General features: G+C 28.4%; 3 protein-coding genes across 7 annotated transcripts in view; all 3 read right to left on the bottom strand.

Moving 5' to 3' along the window:
- Window positions 1-171: 171 nt before the first annotated feature.
- On the bottom strand, window positions 172-3,919 carry LOC105251011 (tectonic-1). Its single transcript, XM_020027421.1, has 5 exons — window positions 3,518-3,919; window positions 3,017-3,250; window positions 2,330-2,486; window positions 1,714-1,904; window positions 172-1,286 (listed from the first exon to the last, which is right to left on the bottom strand). Exons 1-5 carry the CDS (start codon window positions 3,884-3,886, stop codon window positions 231-233), a joined length of 2,007 nt encoding a protein of 668 aa, XP_019882980.1. The 5' UTR covers window positions 3,887-3,919; the 3' UTR covers window positions 172-230.
- A 123-nt stretch (window positions 3,920-4,042) lies between these two features.
- Window positions 4,043-5,974, bottom strand: LOC109609972 (B9 domain-containing protein 2). The gene is made up of 4 exons (XM_020027422.2): window positions 5,905-5,974; window positions 4,661-4,771; window positions 4,310-4,570; window positions 4,043-4,221 (listed from the first exon to the last, which is right to left on the bottom strand). The coding sequence occupies exons 2-4, from the start codon at window positions 4,746-4,748 to the stop codon at window positions 4,043-4,045; spliced, it is 528 nt and encodes a 175-aa protein (XP_019882981.1). The 5' UTR covers window positions 4,749-4,771; window positions 5,905-5,974.
- Window positions 5,975-13,851: 7,877 nt separating this feature from the next.
- LOC105251008 (ecdysone receptor) overlaps window positions 13,852-18,517 on the bottom strand; it is a 48,194-nt gene continuing 43,528 nt past the window's right edge. For all 5 annotated transcript variants that reach the window (XM_020027423.2, XM_025409429.1, XM_025409428.1 and 2 more), the window contains 4 exons: window positions 18,052-18,470; window positions 17,215-17,472; window positions 16,519-16,894; window positions 13,852-15,074 (listed from right to left, as the gene is read on the bottom strand). In XM_020027423.2, the coding sequence (XP_019882982.1) occupies window positions 14,815-15,074; window positions 16,519-16,894; window positions 17,215-17,472; window positions 18,052-18,470 (1,313 nt within the window). In that variant the 3' untranslated portion in view covers window positions 13,852-14,814. The remainder of the gene's footprint in view (window positions 15,075-16,518; window positions 16,895-17,214; window positions 17,473-18,051; window positions 18,471-18,517) is intronic.

Genomic DNA, 18,517 nt, shown 5'->3' with positions numbered 1-18,517 from the left:
CAAATGTAGTGTTTTTCATTTAATATAGTAAGCTAAACAGTTTAAAGAATTGAAATCTAATAATGATATATTATTGTTAATTAACAAAACAAGTTATTTCAAAATGTTTATATATATCTGTGATTTCAGATTTATGGATATGATATTTTGCACGTAATCAAAACCACGAAATAAAAGTAGAAAAAATTTTAATTGAGGGGATAAACAAAATGTGTTGATATAGATACATGTTAAATATTCGCATGTAATGCTATATATATAATTAAAAACACATATATATTCAACATTTCTGTCTCTTTCGAGCCATTCATGAAAGGATAAAAAAAATCATAAGGTAACGTAATGTCTAAATTAGGTCCGCCGACAAAATGATACCTGGATGGCTTTGAAACATCATAGAAATTGACATGAGAAATAATGTCAATACGGAGGATGTCCGTGCAATTCTTTGGTATGCACTTTGGCCAACTAATATCCTCTTCCTTACCAAATGTGATGCCGATACCCAATATCTTGTAATTCATTAAAGTTTTTGGCTCTGGCAATTTTGAGTAAAGGATATTCAGATGCATAGATGTAAGTAATCCTGAACATAAGATTCGTTTCCCAATTGTATGTGCAGTGATGACACTTTGTGGTATCCTGTCAAACACGATTTGCAACCAGTCGGTTGTATCTTTCTTGATGACATTACCCATTTTAGAAACATAAGCACGATAACTTGCATTTAACAAAGAGTCCCTCAACAAAAGACTCATAGTCAGATTCTGTAATTCCTTGCAAGATAATGCGGTGAAGTTTTTTATTAACAATTTGGCAGAGCATCTCAATTTAACATCTTCACCGAATGCAATGATATGCCTATTGATTCGATCACATTCTCCATTTTTCCCAGCCAAAGGCAATGTGAAAAATCCATCAGTTTTGTTGAAGAAAATCTCGTTGCTTTTATTAGTATGAGAAATGCCAAAAATGATTGGTTTGCCCATTATGTAACCAGGATTTCCACTACGAGTAAAAACTCTTGTTTTATTCGCATCTATCCAATTGTATTGGACCTCAAAATATTGGTAAAAAGCATGAGAAGCATTGCCTATATCGAAATATGCATCAATGTTATTGATACCAGCAGAACCATTATGAGCGATTACATATTTCAAACCCTTTACAATATTGGTACAAGTGGAGTTTGTACAAAAGCTTGATATTTTGGTTCTATTGCATATGGAAAACGAGTTTCGACAATAATGTGTCCTCACTGGCAAACAAATATTATTTTGACATGCCTGAAAAATATAATTTTTAAAATTAGCTCTACTAGTAAATGTATGAAATAATGAAAAAATTATACAACAAAGTCAAATTAAAAAATATACAATTTTCGACTGTAGGATATTTATTATTGATTTTGTCATAAAAATTGTTTTCAAATTATTGTATTGCAATAACAAAAAAATTTTAATTTCTTAATATATTATTAATATTTTTATATACAAATTTGTTCTCTTCATATTAAGTTTGGCAAGAGGTAACATTATATATACTGTATTATCAGATCATGTTACTATAATGCATTCATCAATTTCCTCACAATTTAGTCACAATTGATAGGAACTTGAACAAATTTTATATCAATTTATAAATTTGATTTATATACTTTATATAAAATAGATTCGTTATGTACATATTTTAAAACAAATTTTTTTTAATTACCTGTTTTCGAACAAATGTGTCGTTAAGTGATGGTAAGGAATTAATAACTGTAAAATTATTGAATGTTATGCTAAACAAATGTCGATTCATATTTGTCAAATCATTTTGTATGCATGCGCCTTTCCAATTTTCCAAATATCGTAAAGTCTTTTTAAACGAACATATTCCAGTGAATCCAGATTGTAAGAGGTCTGAAATATATAATATATATGTCATTGATAAATATTATATAATTTATATTCTTGGTAAGCTAAGATCGCGCGCACGATTTCATATTATTTAAAAAATTTTTCATTAAAGTAGCAGAAGAACTCTTCAATTTTTGATTGAGACTGCTTTTATCATTAAGTTATTCAAGCTTTCAAAAAAATTTTCGGATTAGAGATCAGTTCATAAAGTATAGATAGTATAATATAGACTTGAATGTCTATAATAATTAAAAAAATTTCAAATTGATTACAAACGTTTATAATTAAATGTACATTGTTAACTGCATCTTTGATTTTGTCAAATTATAGCAAATGATGTGGTTAAAATCTTTATTTCATCTAATTCTATCTTTTCCTCTCTTTATTATTTATAGAAAGACTATCTCACTATATTTTTATTATTTTACCTATTGGTTCAATAGATGTGTTATGTAATTTCCACAATATATCTCCATGCTGATAAGATTTAGACAAATTATATTTGGGCAATTCTGTACTATCTTCCATTTTCCATTTGTATTTTTTTTGTATCACTTTCCATAGATCTTTTTCACTGTTCAATATCTGAAATAAAAAATATTTAATAACAATAAATTAAAATGTAATATAATTTCATATGTATAATGTCAGAAAAAGTGTTAAAATGATATTTTGTGTCATCAGTGTACATATATCATGCAATTGGGAAAACTTTGTATATAATATAATTAGGTATAAAATATATAATCTTTCGTTTATAGTGTATTCACTTATAGTGTAGAAACTATATTAAATTTGCTTCAAAACTCTGGCTGCTTTTGCTTGATTACAATCATATTTAAATATGCACATTTCTCTAAATATGTGCAATTAAGAACGGAAATGCCAATAAAAATTATTCAAGTGTAATTTTTTTATTAAAAAGATTAATGAATAGAATTGTTCTTCCAGAAACGCATTCTTTATTAACAAAAAATAAATAGCATGCAAAAGAGATCAAGATACAAGATCTAAAAGTTTTTTTTTATAAGAAACGTATAGTAGTAAGAAAGATAGATTTAAAAAAAAACTATTCTATTTATATGCAACAGATGCATTGTATGTAATTTACTTACCAAGTCATTGTCTGCACTATATGTAGATGGAAGATTATCATATAAAATGCAAAATAAATTATTTCCAAGTTTCTCAAGAATAAATGCTGTGTTGTTTCGTTGTATAAAGTTTCGATTGTAACAATATCGACTGTCATAAAGTTCTACGTGATAATTTTGACAGTGCGAAAAAGCAGACAAATGAAACTGATTGCAATCTATATCGCAGCAGCAATTGATATCACAGGAAGATTTCTGTACAAATAAAAAATGGAAGATTGCATATATAAGATAATAGAATTATAACAAAAATATAATTGAATTATAATAGTTATAAATATTATTCAATATTTTTTCATTTCAAAAGATACATTAATATATTTCACTATTGAATAATATATGAAAAATATCATACAATGTTATATTATTCAAATATATATTAAAATATTTCTTTCATTTTTCATTTTTACACACATAATTTAATACATCTTATATCAAAATCAAATATTTATATATGCGTACAATTAAATTACACTCGCATATTTCTTTCTTTTCGAGTATGAGAACTTTATCATTATCTGGATGTACAGCTGGTGAGGCTATTGTTGAATCTAATTCTTCCTCCGTTACAGTAGAATTTATTCTTGAAGATGTTGTCTCTATAGGAATGGTAGTAGTGAATGAAGTATTCTCTTCTATATCATTTGTGGAATCTTCTAAAGAAGGTGGATCATTAACTGTAGACTTTTGTGTATAAATAATCGAATCTGTTGATTCGCTGCAATCTGTATCATTAATACAGATTAATTCATCTTCAATTTGTGTTACATATACCACATTTGTACATATTAGAAATATCACTAGTGAAGAAAACATTTTGCTGTTTGACATATACTGATATTGTTCAAATATATTATCGCAAAATATTTATTTTAAATTAAATATCTTTTTCTATATGAAAAAGTTACTTTTTATAATTTTCTATTATATCTAGAATTCTGTCTTTCATAATTAAAAATCAACTGCTTATAATATTTGTATTTGTCTTCACAATTGGCATCCAAATTTATCAAAATTTCTTGCTAGAATGTGCAAATCAACAATTACTGTTCCCACGCTTTGCGTAAATATTTCAAACCTATCTAATGTATTAATTAAAACACTTGGTGATTTCAATTGTAAACTTCGTCCCAAGAATTTGTCATACAGTCTATCTTTCCAAGTACCTGTACAAAATTATTGCCAAGAGAATGATAATAATAAATTTTTATTGTGTAAAATTTAAAAGTTTTATGTGCTTAAAATTGTGCATACCAATAGGTTTCCATGTATGACATTCTAATATGTGCAAACCAGGAGATAATGGAATATTGTGTATTCCATACGAAAGAAACAGTATCCTTCCATAATTATCTCTACAAAACACTTGCAATAGTAATTTTGGAGAATTTTGCAAAGTCTGAGTTGTGTAATGCAAGTCTATAGGATGATCCCAGACTGAATTATTAGTATAAATATCACAACTCTCTTGTGTTTGTCCTTCTTCTTGTCCTGATACAATTTTCCAACCATTACCTAAGAGATAACAATAAAAAAGTTTCTTTATATATCTAATAAATATATCTATTCTATTACTTGTAAAAATCATAAATCTGTTCATCTTACCAACATAAAAATTCCATTTGCAGAGTAGATGTGATTGTTTAAAATTCTTTGCAGATGAAATATGTCCAATTATATGCAATTCGGCCATGCCATAAAATCATACTGTTGTGACTTATAAAATATACAAAGAAATATGTTAATTATTTATAATGAGTCTACCCATTAAGATTTTGATGAAAGAATATTGGATCTGCGAATTTTATACGAAAAAAAGGTGAGATTGCGTTAAATTTTTATTTTTCATTTGACTGAAATTGATTAATTAAAATATATATATTTGTATACATTTTTTTTATATTCTCCCTTAATTGTTGAAGTGAATTATAAAATTTATATATATGTATTTATATGTAAATATGTGTGTGTAATTAAAAAAAGTACCTGAGTTTAAATACATATAATATTATATAACTTTTAGTTTATTTGAAATAAAAAAGTTGAATATGTATATGTGAAATATTTTATTCAGAAAATAATTTCTATTTTATGAAAAAATCTGAACTTTTTAAAATAGCATTTTAAAATTAAATTTATATATAAAAAGTTTTGTCTTTAAGCATGTATAAGATTTTTAAAAAAATTTGAATTTTTTCAAGCTCTCGAGGTTTATGTATGTTTCGAAAAAGTATATCAAAATATTCAATCGATTAATTAATTTAATCTTAGTATCGTGCACATCAACTTCGAAAAAATTATTTTAAGAAAAATAATTTGAAAATTGTATACAATTTAATGTTTTTTCTTTGTTATAATATATAAAAATTTTTGATAATTTTAAATTATTAATAAATATATACATATATAAATATATATATGAAAATTTATAGAGACCTGATATCAATAACAATAAATAACAATATGAAGTTACTTATTTTATGAAAACAAAAGATTTACAAATGTATATTTATTAGAACTCTTTTGTTAGCGTTTCTAAATTTAAAATATGTGCGTGTGCAAATTTTGTAAACACCATTTTAGGAATACTCTTTATGTAAAATATAAAAAAATTATTGAACTTTAATGAAAGAAATAACAATATACTTTTTGCGTAATTTAAAACGCTTATGCATATTTTTATATATACATATATAAAATTAATTACTGAGTCATATACATATTAAATTTTTTATATTCACTATATAGTATTCAGTGATATTATACATATATACATTCAAAAATAATTAAATTGTATAATATAAAATACGAATTTTAAATAAAATATCTGTGTGTAAAAATATTCTTACCAATTTTTCCAATTCCTTTCACTGCGAAAATAATGAAGTTGTTTTCCTTATAATATATTGTTTTAAACTTTTAAAATTTTTGTTAAAATAAGATTGCTAAATCATATTTACACATAACAAAGATATTTTTATCGATTTTTATTTTTGATTGTAACTTAATCTCTAGTGAAGATGTATTTCTTTTTTTTAAGTTGACATAAAATTAATGAATAATGTAGAAAAATAACTTGGAAGATGACTAACATTAAGATTTTATATTTTTGTTTGTATATATGCAACAATATATATATATATATATATATATATATATATATAAAATATTTTAATATATATTTATATATTAAATACTATTATATATATTTATACATTAAATACTATTTATATTGTTTTTATGCAAAATATACTGGTTACAAATCTTCGAAAATTCTGTAATTAAGTGAGATCTTTTTGTAAATAAAATGATTGAATTCTTTTATTTCACGACCGACGATCATCACTGACCGATGCACTAATGTTGACAGACGTGTCGTTATGACAACGAGCTAATGACAATAGGCTCGTTCATTTTGCTTGCACGTTCTATATTCAGATTCTCGATTGGACAAACATTTTCGATACTTTCGACATTAAGTTTTTTTTCCGGGACCTTTGCAACAAAAAACACACATAGACATAAATGTCACATGACTGGTTGTCAAATAGAAACATGTTCGGAATAAAAAAAAATTTATTTAATAGTCAATTACGCGACTCTTATTAATCTTTAAGTTTCTGTAGAAGTTTACGCTTGAAATTCATTTAATTAAATTCATGCGTGATATAATATCAAACTTAAAAAAATTTAAATTCGATAATCGAGAATCTCGTATATACATATACAAGTATAATAAGACAAAATTCACACACATGCTGAATATACATTGAATGCTGTATTATAATTGTAATAAATCGGGGAAGGGAATGAGGCTCTAAATATTCAATTTATAAATTTATACGAAACTAGAGAATCTTTGATATGAAACATGCTTTACATGCATTATAAAACAAGTTTAGAAATGGAACATCTATGGAATCTGACATTTGTGTATATATCACATGATCTAATACATCCAAGATTTTTAAATATAAATTGTAGGATATACATAAAGGGAATCATCAAAATGTGTTATCCAAGCTCTTGGTTAATTCCATTTAATTATATTTTACTCCAAAACTATGTCATGAAGAGCGCAGTATGCGTTATTTTATTTTATTTTCTGAAAAAAAATACACACTGACTTAAATGGCAAACATGTCATCATTAGCTTTCGCCCGCACAATTCTTGTTTTTCTCGTTTCTGTTACTACTTAATTGTAATTTTTGTGTTTCTTTCGCTTCTCTCTCTCTTTCTTTCCTCTTTCATTCACACGGCCATTCATTCAACATTGCTACTTCTCTTTCCTCAATCAGATCATTCAACTGTTATATGCTTAAAGTTTAGTTAATGATATTCATTAACTAAATCGTTTTTAGTTAATGATTGTTAAGATTATTGTAGGATTATTAATTAGTAATCATTAGAATATAATATAATTGATGTACACATGTATCGTTGCGTGTCTATAATGGAGAATGTATGAATACCTGGATCCTTGGATTCGAACATTTACAGATGGAGAGAAGTCATGGATTTTTTTAAGATTCATTTGCATTTCTTTAATTTCCGTAAACTCTCCCCGTAAAATTCTCGCTCCCTAAAATTCATAGGTACAAATATCCGTATGTCTCGCGCGAACTTTATTAGGTCCATGAATTTCTAGGTCCTTGGATGAAAAGTCCTCGACTCTTTTTTTTTTTTTTAAATAACTAGAGTCTCGAATCCTTGGATCCTTGTATTCTTAGATTCTTGGATCCGCGAATCCTATAATTTTTTTTTCTTTCACAGTTCAAATAATTTTTGCATTCCATCCTCTTTTTACATCCTCTATATTTCCATTCCGATTGGAAGTATGTGTATGTACATTATTCATAATTCATACTCATTTTTAACCGCTCAAACATGACGAAATATCCGCCGCACGTCTTTTTCTGACGCATTCATTTTACAATTCTATACGCGCGTGCACGTATATGAGGTGTGTGTGTGTGTGTGTGTATGTGTGCGTGTGCACGCGCGTATAAGAATATGTATCTCACGTACACATGTCATTTTTCGTATATATATATATATGTATATATATATATATATATATATATGTATATGTATATGTATATAATATATAATGTATATACATATGTGTATGTATGTATGTGGTATATGTGTGTACATATTATGTATACATATATGCATGTATAAAACGTTCCAAATAGAAATAATATTTGCCGATTAAATAATTCGGGCAAAAATTTCGTTACTTTTTTTCTTTCTTTCTTAAAAACGTACAACAATAATTCAGTCTAATACGTTCCAAAGCACCAATTTATAATTAGTCGACCATAAATTCATACATTATTTTTTTTTTTAAATCTCGCCACAAATCGAGAAGCATATCAATAAATTTTCCTTTCGTTTATTTTTTCACTAAAGGGACTAAAATCGAATTGCACCTAATGAACTCATGCAAAAGTCTATGAAGAGTTTTTTTTTCCCCCTTTCAATCGCTCTTCTGTGTGATTAAATTTTCCGCACGTAAATACAAACGCACTTCTCCGAGTGTAATGAAAGAATGCATCAAAGGTTTATGAGATATCGTGGATTTTCCGCAGCAGGAATTTATCAAGAATGTGTACAGCATCAGGCGTTTCCAGTATCACCGATACATACGGTGGATATAGAGAAAGATTTAGTATCAAGAAATTACAATGTTAAGGAGATCTAAAGAAATAAGAGTCAACGATACCAAAAGATCTGTGCGCTTATGTATATCGTTTTTTTTTCATGCCAATGTGCGTGCGATTGTATCATTGTGTTCCCCCTGTAAGTATAAACGTGAATGTTTTATATGAAAATACTAGTATAGCAGTAATAGAGTAATAATATAGTAGAGTAATAGCGATAGAGTATCTCAATAATAATAATAATAATAATAATAATAATAATAATAATATAATAATAATATAATAATAATATAATAATAATAATAATAATAATAATAATATAATAATATAATAATAATAATAATAATAATAATAATGTAGCAGTATCCGCGCGCATTTGCGATAAAGTCTAATATTAGTTATAGTAACAGCAGTAGTTGTCGTAGTTAATAACAATAATAGTAAGAGAGTTCCATGCAAGCAACAAATGACGTTTGCAAGGCTGACACCGAACTTCGTTTTTATGATAATTCATGGAAGCTAGCCGATAATTTGCGATACAGACACACTTGCCAAGTGCAAAGACTTTTGTTTTTTTAGTGCGAAGAAAGCGATCGAAGTTTCTCATGGATCTCAAATTTCTCGGGTTTCTATATCTTGGATATTAGATATATTTTAGATCCTAATCGTAAATCGAAGAAATTGCGACAACATACCAAATATCATCAATTAAATTAAATTGAATTAAATCGTCGTTAAATTTTGCATCATCATTTTTCTAGAATGTAATATAAAATAAATTTCTTCTATCGCAAAGTGCTGTATCACTTTTACTCAAAGTGTCTTAGCATGTTGTTACGTCAAAATCTTCGATCGTGTACAATTTTTCCGATAGACAAGATGAACAGACACAGAGATACGACGCCCGTAAAAATGTTTAGTGCACTTAACTGATTACGAATGTGAGCGCATATTTGTGTATATACATGTACGAATACATCCACATATCAAATATATATATATATATACACACACATACATATACATACATACATATATATATACATACGAGTACGTATGTGTGTATATATATATATATGGACGTATTAGTTTTTAAAAAAACACAGAAACTCGATTCTACACTTGGCAGTATTCTGAACAATCGCCCAATAGGCGTTTAATTGTTTCACTTTATCGTGCTTTGTTTTTTGTCTCACATGCGGTTTCTTAAATCTCGAAAAAGATGACAGCATCTCAACAAGACGAGAATGACATAGACGGTAAACGTCCTTGGCAGTGATCGTAGAATTGCGTGTTCATTTTTGTCGTTTCTTATGCCTTTTTCGATCGCTTTATTAAATGTGTTTCGTGTCACGCGATTTTTAACAATCTTTTTCTTGCAACTAAGCAGCATGTAATATTATAAGCATTGTTAAGTTTGAGGAAAGTAAAGCGAGATTAGCTAGAACGCGTTTTATGTAATACAACTTGTCGCATAACTTGGATTCCTATATCCTTGGATTATTAACATTCTTTAAGTTTATACATTTGATAGTTAAGTTTGATAGTTAAGTTCTGGGATATATTAATTTCTTTTTTTTTTTTCAAGTTATTTTTTAAGATTTCTTAGATTTGAAAATTTTTTACTTAATTTAACTATAATTTTTGTGAGATCCTTGAAATATATCAATTCTTTCGATTCTTGAATTCTTGTATCTGCTAGATTCTTTCTTAAAATCGAAAATTATTTTCTATATATTTATTTTAAAATAATAAAATAAGAGAAATAATTATTTAAAATTCTCGTTTCATCACATTGTAAAATTATTTGTTATTAAAAAAATATTTAACGTCAAGTAGAATGGACTAGATAATAGAAAAATTTTGACTCGAGTTTTATTTTATTTTTTCTTTATCCATTCTAATGAAATAATTTTGTTTATATATGTATATATATGTATATATTTGTGTGTATGTGAAATATGTACTACATGGATATACATATATATATTATATATACGCGTCTATTTTGCGAACTTAACTAGCAAGACGTGCTATAAAATAAAATTATATATAAATAGTTGATAATATATGTGTGTATATGTGTGTTTATGATACGACTACGTATCTTATAGTATCAAGAATCTCTTTACAAAATTTTCAGACGTAAAAAATAAGAATCGAAAGGACTAAAAAATTAAACTTGCGAATTCAAGGATTTAATTATTCAAAAGATTAAGAATCCGAGAATCTTGGAATCCGAGAATCTAAGAATTCGAGCTTGTCGAGGATTCAAACTCTTAAGAATAGAGAGAGTCTTAAAAATCTAAAGATCCAAGAATCCAAGAATTCTTTGTCATTGTCTGTATTCATTTTTTAATTCTAATCGTTAAAGATTAAGTGTGTTATTATATTCTGTTATGATTTCTGCAAACTATAAGAACTTTTTTCACAATTCTTACTTAACTCTCATCTTACAATCCTCGCGTTTTATAATTAATTTTTCAAAATGTTCTATCAACTATAGCCATTCTTAATAATTTACTTTCGCAGTCTATTCTTTATGTCTCCCACCTATTTTGCCTTTTACCTTTCACTCACTCATTCTCTCTCTCTCTCTTTCTTTTTTCTATCTTCATCGTTATAACAACAATGCGCCAAACTCGTGTGATTTCACTTACAAGTGTTTTTTTTCTTTCTCATTAAAAGATTAAGACGGACGGTTAATTTTCACGTATTTTTCTTTATTTTCTGTTTGTGGTGAGCCGATATCCGCTGCTGAAGGCACAAGGCTTTGCACTAGAACTCGGTCACCTAGCTCATTCATCTACGACCTACTACCAAACTAGCCTCGCGTTCTTATAGAAATAAGATTTATGGAAGATTTAAATCTCAAGTGGGAGCACATATAACATATTGATTAATTAATATTTAGATAAAAATATTTTAATAAAATTTTATATAACTATTAAAAAATCTCTTAATGATTATTTTTTTGAAATTATATATCTTCTATTATATATCATTGTGTGTTTCAATTTTTATATTATGGAATCTATCTAAAAGAAATTTATTTTTTAGAACAATAATAAATATAACATGGAACAATTTAATGATAATAAGTAAATACTTTAAGAGTGCCTGATTATTATTTTAAAAGTGCAGCCGCTCGAGAATTAATTCAAGTCAACGAATTGCATCACTTTTGTTTTACTGTATTTCTTATTTTATTGTATTTTATTGTATTTCTAAATAATCGATCGCCGGTCGGTTTTTCTCGCTCGATTGCTTTCGTTATTTCCATCAATTTGGAATGAAAGGTGATCGATTTGTCCAAGCGTATCATGTATCATTCGTCATTTCTTAACTATCTTATAAAATTTAATCTTCGATTGTTTATAACGAATGGAGGAAGCCGACTTTAAATTTCGATTTATTCGATCGAAAATTGTAGCGCAAATAAATAATAAATAATATTCAAAACAATTCTGGAATTTTTAATTCTTTGAATTCGTCGATTCTCAGATTCTTAATTTCTTTTAACTTCTTTTTTTTTCAGATAATGACATGCAAAATAGATAATCACACATACGCGCGCGCATACACACACATATACACCACACACACACACACACACACACACACACGTGTACACAAAACGTAAGAGATGCGGTAAACTGTATATTACATCATTCGCTATACAATTTTCGACTTAATAAACGAATTCAAAATTGGTTTGCTCTACTTACTTAAAATATATATATATTTATATCTTTTCCTTAATAAAAAAAATATTATGTATTCCCATATTTCTGTTTGAGAATCAACGGAGTGTATCTTATATCAGTTACCCCATGAAAAAGACATCAGTATTCTTCATGAATATCATTATATTTCCTCGCATATCTTTGTGTAGGACGTCCCACATATATACATATATTTCTTTTTTATATATTTTAAAAACATATTTTTTGTTAAAATTTTAGCACGAATGGTGTGTGTGTGTATGTAATGTATGTATATGTGTATGTAATATATGTATATGTGTATGTAATATATGTATATGTGTATGTAATATATGTATGTGTGTATGTAATGTCTGTATGTGTAAAAGAAATCAAATATTAATTCACGACATATTATTCTGTATCTTCTGCATTACTTCTTTTACGAACATTGTACTTTCGTAAAAAAGTAATACATATCAGTTTCTGTTTTATAACATTTAAACATGTTATATTCCGTAAAAAATATATATTTTGCGAAAATAATTTCATTTTTCTAGCCATTTTCTCTCTTTTTTTGAGGGACGTCCTGAACATTTTTATGATCTGTATTAGTAAAAATATTAATATATAGAATTCCAAGACGCGTTATCCTGCTGCGGTGTAGATCCTTTTCAACCTTTGACTCTCTAATTTTCTGGCCTTTGTTCTAGTCTCTCTTTCTCTCTCTCTCTCTCTCTCTCTTTCTTTCTCGCCTTTTCTTTCTTTCTTTTACATGCGCGCACACATGCATGCTCCTCGCACTCTCTCCCTCTCTCTATATGAACAATGTATATGCTAGCAAGATATATTATGCTGTATGTGTATGCGTGATATAGACTCTATGGTATTGTTATGTATCGTTTCTTTCTTTAACTTTGCGCTCCATTTGTGCGACGCTGCTCAACAGCGAACACTTTACAGGTTTTATTCATCTTTCGCTTTTTCTACGGTCAAAACTTGGGAGAATGTTGTGTTATTGTTGACTAAAGATTTTAATTCTCGAACTTTTTTTTGCGAGCGGTATCGCCGATTAACTTAAATAATTATTCTTCACCATTATCACGATTCTTCTATTCTCACCCTGTTACTATATCCTTCTATTCTTTCCCTCCTTTATATTAACCGCACTTGTCATTATTCATTTTCTCGTGAATGACAAATGTGATTCATTCGATATATCAATATCTTATATCATATAATACATTACATTTACATATCGATTGTATGTAAGGATGTATCCAGGTAGGAGACATAGCGATAAAATGTAAATTGCAGGTAGCTTTCTTTATATATCTTCATTCTCTGTACTGTTTTCTCTATGTATCACAGCCTGGGCCGCGCCACTGCCTTTCTCTCACAACAGTATATAATTCTTTGCTCTTGTTTATGCTTCCTCTCCCGCTCCTGTTCGAAATGCACATATTTCCACACGTAATTTCCAATATGCAGGGCGTTTTCTTTTTTTCAAGCCGACCCTACGTAGCTCGCGTGGATTTATTTATGCGAATAACAGATTATGTAATTTCGCGAGCAAAAAAAATATCGGTACGATTGGCTCGTGTTTTAAAACTGAGCGACTCAATTTAAATAAAATCTTTGATAGAATATGAATACTACGAAGGTTATATATAGACGGCTAAATATTTTTCTCCAAAGATCAGTTTCTATAAATCATACTGATTTGATACCACGTTTATTTGATGTTATGGATCTTTGGTAGCATAAAGCCTCAATTCTCTGAATCTTCCATTTCTTATTACTATATGAATCATCTCTTTTATCACAGGTATTTTTTTCTATTTTTTTTCTTTTTTTTAATCGTGTATATTCTCATTAATATGTTGCTCTTAAATGAACTCATCATTTCCGTAAATCTTTAACGCTTTTCTCTCTCTTCTTCACACAGTTTCACATCCGTATATCTGTAAAGTACTGTTTGCACGTGAACCACACGCGAGTGGTGCAGGGCCGGCTTATTTATGCTTATCTTTACAAACCATATAAAGATCGATCAGTCCAGGATGATACCTAGAGGCGGTCGATCAGCGAGAAAGAACAAATGATCGTAATGAATCTAGAACAGCGTCTGATACAATATGTTGACTTGCGACGGTGAGGCAGTGGCATAATGGTGCACTAGTACAAGAGTCGCGCAGGCCGTTTTCCACGTCCATGCGTCCATCGTCGACGCCGTTGCTGCCGCCGCCGCTGCTGGCTGCTGCTGCTGCTGCTCTGCTGCTGTTGCTGCCGCTGCTGCTGCCGCCGCTGCTGCTGCTGCTGCTATTACGACGTCAAAAGATTTGTTCAGCCGACCGGCGCAATCGCCGTTAATCGGCGACTGGGAAACTAGGGCATCACCACCTTATCTGGGACGTCCCAGATTTCGGCGAGGAAAACTGGCAGCTTCTTGTTCTTAAATTTCAAGTTCAAGCACATCTCACTGTTTTGATTGCCAAGGGTTCTAAGTTCGGTTAAAACTGACAGGAGCTTAGCGAAGATCGTACCAGACTTCGGCCGACGACGATTATCCACGTACGCTTTTAATGTTTTCAAATAAATTTCTTGAAGCTTTTCCACCTTTTTGCATTCCACTAAATTGGGTCGTTCTGCAAAACAATAATTATTATTGAATTTAAATTATGTGAAATGATAGAAATAATGGAATTGATATTCAAATTATATTATTATTACATATTTATTTTATTGATAGAAGACATAGGATGATCTCATTAATGTTTTGAAGATATTTTGCATTCTCATAAATAAACAGATTTCGCAATATAAATTAAATAGGCGTAAATATATTATATATAATCACATATGTACCAATGAAATTGTAATTAAAATATTTCAATTCTTAGTCGGATTCTTTTCAATCAAAAAACAAATATTAATTATATATGTATAAACATAAATATAGATTTAAACGATTGAATATCCGATTCTAATTTACAGTATCCATAAATAACTTCAGGAATTTGCTAGCATAATTATATAACTATGCATTATATAAGAATTATTATTATAAGAATTATCAAATTACTTTATTCAGCAATTTTTATCATAGGAAGATATATATGTGAGAGATCAAGTAGTTTGATAGTAATTAAATCAAATTCAAATCTTCTTTCTATTGTTTTACATGCATTTCTGAAATAAGATGTAATTATACTATATAAATCCATCATATATTATTATAAACACGCTTAAAGTAGTATATTCTTCGATTAAACTGAAATCGATTATTCCTCTTTGAAAGAAAAAAAAGAAAAAAGAAAAAGAAAACAAAAAAATATATATATATATATATATATATATATATATATATATATATATAATATCATTACTTAACTAAACTTAATTTTAACTCTTTATATTTTTTATTACATGTTTTAATCTTGTAAAAATGTAAAATGTAAAATCTAGATAAAATTAATTAAGGATTACATACAATTTTATTACTTATCTTTCATTATTTTTAAAACGCTTCGTTTGTGGAAAGAGATTCTTATTGAATCGTTAATTGTTTAGAAATTAATAGTGCTTAACTATTTTTAAGAAGAAAATAGACTTTAATTTTTAATAAAAAATCTGCTATTAAGAAATAGTGAAAATTAATTTTTTTTTCTTAAATAAAATAAATAATAATTGATCAAAAATATATTTCGAGATTTACTTTTTTAATTTGATATATGATTTAATAGCAAAAATCTGTCATTAAATTATCACGATTTTTTATATAATATAATATAATATAATATAATATTAAAATTTATATTCCGTTAATTGCTATATTTTACATAAAAATAAATTTTTGCTCTTTTCCTAATTATTTCATATTTGTAATTGGTAAAATATAAAAATTATTGAGAAAGATTTTGAAGAGGAAAAGAAATATTATTATTGGTGATACATTTGCACCATTATATATGAACATTACTTTTATAGATATATTTAAAATCTAATATTGGATGTTAGATTCTACTCTTGCTGTGTGATTAATCATTAAACTATTTATTTCATTATAGTGATATTTGATTATACACGGACCTGAAAAAATGACGATAGCGGTGAGTAAAGCGTACTCGGCATTGTTGACCCTCATGGCATACATTTGACGGCAAAATCGTAAAAGATCTTCAATGGTATCTCCCATTCCGGCAACATTGTAACTGTCACGCGTATATGGTTGATTGTTAGCAAAAATGATGCTATCGGTATTTATGTCATACTTTCTTGCCATTCGTAGCATCATCACTTCACTGGAACATGCTTTCAACAAAGTAATCTGATCTTCACGCATTAACTCGTTGAAGCCAGGTAACCTCTTCGAGAACTCAACAATCAACTGAACAGTCAGAATCGTAATTTCAGTGATGTGCCTGAAACTGTAATCACTCGGATCTTCACCCTCCATTGGTTGATTCTGAAAGACAAAATGCGGTTACTTTAATTACTTATTGTATCCACGTTAGACATATGTATTAAAAATCTGTACAAGCTCCATATCATTTGTTGAAAATGATATAGATCTTGTACAGATTTTTAATCAAAATTAAATATAGATTAAGTATGTACATCATAACGTATTTTTGTTTAAAACATATATGCGCGTATATTGTGTTGCAAATTTTTTGTATATTCAGTCTTTTTTATAACAAGAGTCTACATATATATAAGATAAATAATGAGAGGTTTATAATATAGACAATATGTACATTCCAATATAAAATGCAGAGTACGTACGGTAATCCTTTTCAGGTCGTCCTCGCTTGGTTGCTCAAATTCACATTGGAAAGACACAAGCCTGTTTATTAGTTCCTCTTGTTCAGGACTAATAGGCTTGACACAAGTATAAGGACTGACAGGAGTGAGAATGCCACTACTTCCAGACATGGATAATGACTCGGCTTCCGCGGGTTCCATTTTTACGCCCACCTGTTCACCCATTCCAGCGCTGCCTGGTGAACCATTCATCGTCGTACTATTCGGTTTGTCCTTTTCCTGCAACAACACATTATATATAATTAGTAAGAAAGTAATGGGATACCACAGTAAAAAGAATCCATAAATGTAAGAAACTATAAATATGTAAATATATTTAAATAATCTCTAAAGTAATTTTTAGTGGAATTAAAAATTTATATATTTTCTCAAACATATATATTTTCCAGAAATGGAGAATATATAATTATATATAAAATTTCTTGCTATGGAAACCTTTCGTAATATAATTTTCATTTTTAATATAGATCTATAGCAAAATTTGGCAACAAGAATTTTAAAATTGTACATAATATTTTTTCTTAATTTTTCCAAAACATGAATTAATTCAATAAAGCTTTGAAACAAAATGTGCATAAAAAATTCAGAATATTTATAAAATATTGAGTATCTATAACATCTCTATTTGATTAGATTTTATATAAAGATTTTGCTAATCTAGGCAAATAAAGAGAAATCTTCCTTCATCTGAAAGAATTTCATGAAAAAAAAAAAAAAATATCCATATATGAAAGAACATGTAACATCTTCAAAAAGGACATTGTATAATATAAAATACTTTATAGATGTGTGTTATACCTTCTGTGCTTTCTTCTCCTTTCTCTTTACCGCACATTGGTACTCGGGCACGACGCATTCTGGTCTCATACCGACCGTCAAGCACTTCTTTAGTCTACACTCCTGACACTTGCGGCGCATATACATGTCGATTTCGCAGCCATTGCCATACTTGCACTGGTATACAGCGTTCCTGGTGATGCTGCGTCTGAAAAATCCCTTGCAACCCTCGCACGTCAGGGCGTTATAGTGATAACCGGACGCACGATCGCCGCATACAAGGCACAATTCTTCCTGTTGCCGTGGCGTGGGTCCTTTTCTTTTCTTTGAATCACATCCTTCGCTACCACTTCCACTGCCACCGCCACCACCGCCATTACCACCCCCGGAATTATTTGCGTAGCCGTTTATCGAACCCGATTGAGACAGTTCGTCCCTACCTGAAATGCAAAATATAAATTTATGTTGATAAATGTTTTGAAATATA

This window comes from Camponotus floridanus, unplaced genomic scaffold (genome assembly GCF_003227725.1).
Source record: "Camponotus floridanus strain SB8 unplaced genomic scaffold, Cflo_v7.5 scaffold264, whole genome shotgun sequence".
NCBI classification, from domain to species: Eukaryota; Metazoa; Arthropoda; class Insecta; order Hymenoptera; family Formicidae; genus Camponotus; species Camponotus floridanus.
Note: the sequence above shows the minus strand (reverse complement) of the source record. Positions and strands in the feature narration are given on the sequence as shown.